The sequence below is a fragment of the Triticum aestivum genome, chromosome 3B (assembly GCF_018294505.1).
Source record: "Triticum aestivum cultivar Chinese Spring chromosome 3B, IWGSC CS RefSeq v2.1, whole genome shotgun sequence".
In the NCBI taxonomy this organism is placed as follows: Eukaryota; Viridiplantae; Streptophyta; class Magnoliopsida; order Poales; family Poaceae; genus Triticum; species Triticum aestivum.
Window position 1 is genome coordinate 303,492,175 of NC_057801.1, and position 5,075 is coordinate 303,497,249.

General features: G+C 45.5%; 1 protein-coding gene across 1 annotated transcript; it reads left to right on the forward strand.

Moving 5' to 3' along the window:
- Positions 1 to 3,246: 3,246 nt before the first annotated feature.
- On the forward strand, positions 3,247 to 4,353 carry LOC123065365 (uncharacterized). The gene is made up of 2 exons (XM_044488674.1): positions 3,247 to 4,011; positions 4,099 to 4,353. The coding sequence occupies exons 1-2, from the start codon at positions 3,609 to 3,611 to the stop codon at positions 4,284 to 4,286; spliced, it is 591 nt and encodes a 196-aa protein (XP_044344609.1). The 5' UTR covers positions 3,247 to 3,608; the 3' UTR covers positions 4,287 to 4,353.
- Positions 4,354 to 5,075: the final 722 nt, after the last annotated feature.

Sequence of the window (5,075 nt, forward strand, 5' to 3'; positions counted from 1 at the left end):
TACCGGTGCAATCTCTATTTCAAGCAATCCTTCAATGATGTTTCTTTCGAGTGGGCCCTAACCCACAGGTGTTTTCCAGGATCTTACCTGACTCTTCTAATTATTCTGGAGCTATTCCCAAATTCTTTTCCAAGTTTGATGTGAGAATGAATTCTCATCGGTCATATTCCTTCTCCAAGATCGCTTTCAAATCATTTTCATTGTTGGCTCAACCTTTTTGTTTTTCATTCTCCCAGAGCATCTCAACAATTTATGGTGGTGTTTCTCGTCGTCATTTCTCGGATTTTGAAGACCGAAGAAGAGTTCCTCTTAAATCCTTACCCATTCTTCCAAAGATGCGTAGTTCAAGCTTGATGACATCCTCTCATAATTGTTTTCGATTGTGGGAATTCTTTTCACCCATCCGGAGCATTTCATGAGTTGTTTCCATTTCTTTCCTCCGAAGGCCATCATGTCATAATTCTTCATTCTCAGTGTGTAGCTATCATTCTCCAAATCTTACCGGTGAATCGTTCAAATACCCTCTAGTCAGTTCATGATCTCTCCGTTCTCATGTATCTAAATCGCCTCAAGTATCTTCATTCGTTTTCCAATTCTTCCCGGTGAATTGTGCCTTTGCTAATCTCATTTTCAATTTTTATGGTGGTTCGTTCAAGATTTCACTTCCTTTGTTATCATATCAATTCATCCATTGTTTCCAAATCCCACCGGTGGTTCCATCAATACCTTCTAAAGTTTGCGTTATATCTCTTTTAATCCTTTCTACGGGAATAAGTAGTGTGCCAAATCCATTGCTTGTCATCAACTTAATTTGATGAAGGATAAGCATACAATAAATCTTATTCTTATTTCCTCGAGGTGATTCAATTCTTTTCTTCCGGAGATTGTTCATGATGAAGTAATTCTCGGTTCTAGTATTCATCTTTTCTTTCCGGAGTTCCAAGTTCTCTCGGTTATATCATCGCGAAGCTCCATCTAAATCATTGCAAGGCTTTGTGTTTCCAACTTCTTTTTCTTTTCATCATCCTTTTATTACCGGAGTTCTTCATGGAGGCTCTACATGATGGTTCGTCAAGGATTCTTTTCATTCTTCAATTGTTCTTCAAGATTTCTCTCGAAGTTATGATCTGCTAAGCTATACTCTATAATAAACATGGTGCTCAACACATGTTTTGTTTTGAGGAGTTCAAGCATTCTTCATCTTGCATTCCGAAGTGCAATTCTTTCTACCTTATCATTTGAGGTGGTGTTATGTCATTCTTGATAATTTTGAGTTCGTGTTTCTTGATTCACATGTTCTCAAGAATGAGGTATTTTAAATCCATCAATCTCTTCTTTGGAGTTATCTTGGTATAGATTTCACCTAAAGCCTTCCCTAAGGAATGTTGCTATTTGTGGTGCTTATCAATGATCCGAGTTTTCTCCTATCCTCTTGGAAAAAGAAGTTTTCATCTCTTCTTTGATCTCAAGCAAGCAATTGTTTTTCGTTAGTGGCAGAATTTCACCTCAAGTGTTGAGATGTTTCCATAAGCCCACTACAAGCTTATTCTTTTCATTGTTGGTTTTCCAACAACTCCGCTATAACCTTCTTGGAAGGGTGTTTTCCAAGCTCATTTGTGGCAGAAGTTGTCATTTTCCTCTCCGTCCCTTTATCCCAACGGTCTAACTTCTATTCTTTCGTTACAGAGGCATTGTGATGTTGTGCTCTTCACTCATCACCTCGTTTTGTGAGGATCGTGTTCTTTTCTTGCTTATCCATTTAACCGGAGTGTGGTATCATCTCTTCAATATCTTTTCATCTCATCAATTTTTCTTATCTTTCTACCGGATTGCTGTCCAAATTCTGTCATTCTTGTTCCTTGGCTATCTCATTATACCGAGGTGGTCATATTCTTTTCATTCGTGAAGCTCTTATTTCCATGTCTTTCAACCTTCAAGTTCTCGTAATACTCCTTGTTCCTCTTTTCTAACAGATTGTTTGAAATCTCGTTCATCTCTGTTGTACTCTTTCTTTTAAATTGCTCAACCTCTCAAGGTTCATGGTTTCACTCGTTCGTCAAAGAAGCAACTTAGTTTACCTCTTATCTTCCTCTTCCTTTTCCCTCCGGTGCCATCCTAGATCTCGGGACGAGATCCTCTCGTAGTGGTGGAGTGTTGTAACGCCCCGGATACAACTTTCCATATTCGTAACTCCAACTCTTGCCTTTTCCGGAGATGTGATATGTTATTTTCTTCGTGGTTGGGTTTTTGTCGTTCGTTTTGCATTTTATTCATGTCTTGCATTTCATCTCATCGCATCATGAGCATTGCATTTGCATGTTTTTCACAAAACTCGTAGCCGTTCGCAGTTGTCCTTTCTCTCTTTGCCTCCGGTGTCATTTTGTCAGGCCCTTGTCCTCGTTGACCTCTCTCAGACCCCTCGTGTGCGTGTCCGAAACCTCCCCCGAACCCGACCCGAGTAGTCGTCACCGTTGGATCCAGATCATCCCCAAACATCTCTAAAACATCTCCGTTTCTTATTTAGACTTTCCTAACCTATCTTTTCTCGACCGTCGGATTTTGATCAGATGATCCAACTCCTCTCTTTTCCCATATATATATAGTCTACCCTAGTTCATTTTGGACAAAACCCTATTTTCTAGGGATCCTTCCCTGTCCAGCCGCCGCCGCCGCCCACCTAGTCTCCTCCTCGTTTTCCCCATCGAGCCAATCACCTTCATCCCTCGATTTCAGATCCATCCACTACCCCAGCCTCCTCTGCTCATGCCCGAGGCCTTGTGACGCCCCAAGACCAACGCTTCAGACGCCTTCCATGTTTTGCGAGTTTCGTTGTGCTATTTATTTGTTTGTTGCATTCATCATCGCATCATACGCATTGCATCCGCATGTTTTCTTAAACTCGTGGTCCGTTCGTAGTTGTCGCGTCACCCCCCCCTTGCCTTCGTTGACTGATCCAAGTCCAACCTTGTTCTTCGTTTTCCCTCTTGCCTAAACCGGAGTCTCTTTGCATAGTGCATCGACCCCTTGCCCGTGTCTGAAACTTCCCCGAACCCGAACTGGACTATTATTACCGTTGGGTCCGGATCATCCCCAAACATCTATAAAACATCTCCGTTTTATTATTCGGGCTACCTAACCTATTTATTTACGACTGTCCGATTACGATTAGAGGGACCTAGATTACCCCTACCCTAATCCCCTACCTATATAAACAGTGTAACCCTAGACCTAGCCGTCCCATCCATCAAATACTCCCTGCCGTCGCCGGCCACTGCCTCCTCCATCCTCGGGATCTTGCCCGATCCATTCGAGCCACCCGACCAACCTCCTTCTTCCTTGGGATCCCTCCTGATCCAGCCACCATCCACCTTCTCTTAGTTTTCCCCACCGATCCAACAGCACCTCCCCTCCCCGCCATCTCTGCCTAACCTCGACCTCGCCGACCGGAGCACCAGGTCATGCTGCACTTCCCCGTCGCCTCCATCTCCTTCCTTTCCCTCTCCCTGTTTCCTCTCTCAGCTCTCTCCTTCTCTTATTCACAGGAACAGGGGACGCCATGGATGACACGCGCCCGAGCTCCTTGAGCCCCGCCCGGAGCAGCCAAGCCAATGGAGTTCCATTCCCTCCATGTCCACTCCATCCCCTGCCTCGCATGCCTCCTCTCCGCACCCCCCTCGCCAAGGTCTGCCGTCCTTAGCGTGGAGACTGACGCCGCTGCAACCACCATGGTGCTCGGCCTCGTGCAGCTTCTCCAGGACACTTCCCCGTGCCCAGATGCTCCACCGCCGCCTTGCTCCGTCCTCTCCGTCCCCGCCACAGATGAGCAGCGCGCAGCCCCTTTTCCTTCTCCTGTCGTCCTCGTTCTCTCAACTCCCTCTCTCTGCTTTTCTACAGGAAGGTCACTCCTGCAGCCATGGACGCCACAAGTAGAGGCTTGCCTTGCCGCCCTTGCAACCATGGCCTCGCCTTCGCTCCTCCAACGACCGGCCTCGTCGTCGCCGGCAACCCCAGGTCGCCCCGTCGCGCCCTTGCCATCTCTCTACGTCTCTTTCTCTCCTTCCTTCCCCAGTTTCCCTCTGAACTCTGTCTTTTCTTCAGTTAACAGCAGCCTCCTTCAAGTTCGCCGCCTCGAGCCCCTGCCTCGACTCCTCGTGCGTGGATCCTTTCGCCCTCGCTCCGTTCCCGCGGGATCCGGCCGGAAGGAGCCCCGCCGCGGCGACCACCCTGCTTCCTGTCGCCATGGCCGTCGGCCTCTATTTTCCCGCTGTGAGCAACTTCCTCCGTAACCGAAGCTTCGATCTTTTCCTAGATCCGTTCTGGCATGTAGAGGTTATTTAGAGTTGCCACTATGTTCCACCACAAGCACATCAGCTAGCCCAGTGGCTAGCGCAGCCTCTATCCATTCGAGGGGTCTGGGTTCGAGTCCCAGCCGCCCCCATTTTTGCTTAGTTTTCTTGTTATTTTGCACTCCCACATCTGCTTCGGGCCAGATCTGCTGCTGGGCTTGCACAGTGCGTTGCATTCGGCCCGTTGCTATTTTTGGCGTGCTGCGAATTTCATATTATCCAAAAACCGCATGTTTACAGATTAGCCCCTCTAGATCATGCATATCATAACTCATAAACTGTGCATCATATGTATAAACATTATTTATGAAAAATGCTTAGAATTTCATCTAGTTTCACATTAGGCCACTCTCATCCATGTGTAAAATGTTTAACTTGCTGTTTGCATTAATTTGCATAAATGCCATGCTAAAATGATTTATTTCATAACTAAATAACCGTAGCTCGGATTTAAATAATTTATATATGTAAATGGGGTAGAAAAATGCATAGATTAACATGGTAGCATCACTTTGCATGTTTAACAAGTCTAAAATTATGTATAGGGCAGAACAGTACCAAATTCATATTATGCATATGAGGAGTTTTCCGGAATTGTTGTTTGTTGTTTCCGGCCTCATTTAAACTTGCCTAAATAGGTGGTTTGCTCATACTTCACCTCTTGCCATGTTTAATAACATTTAATGTTGTTGGGTACATAACCGAGAGAGAACTAAATAATTGATGTGG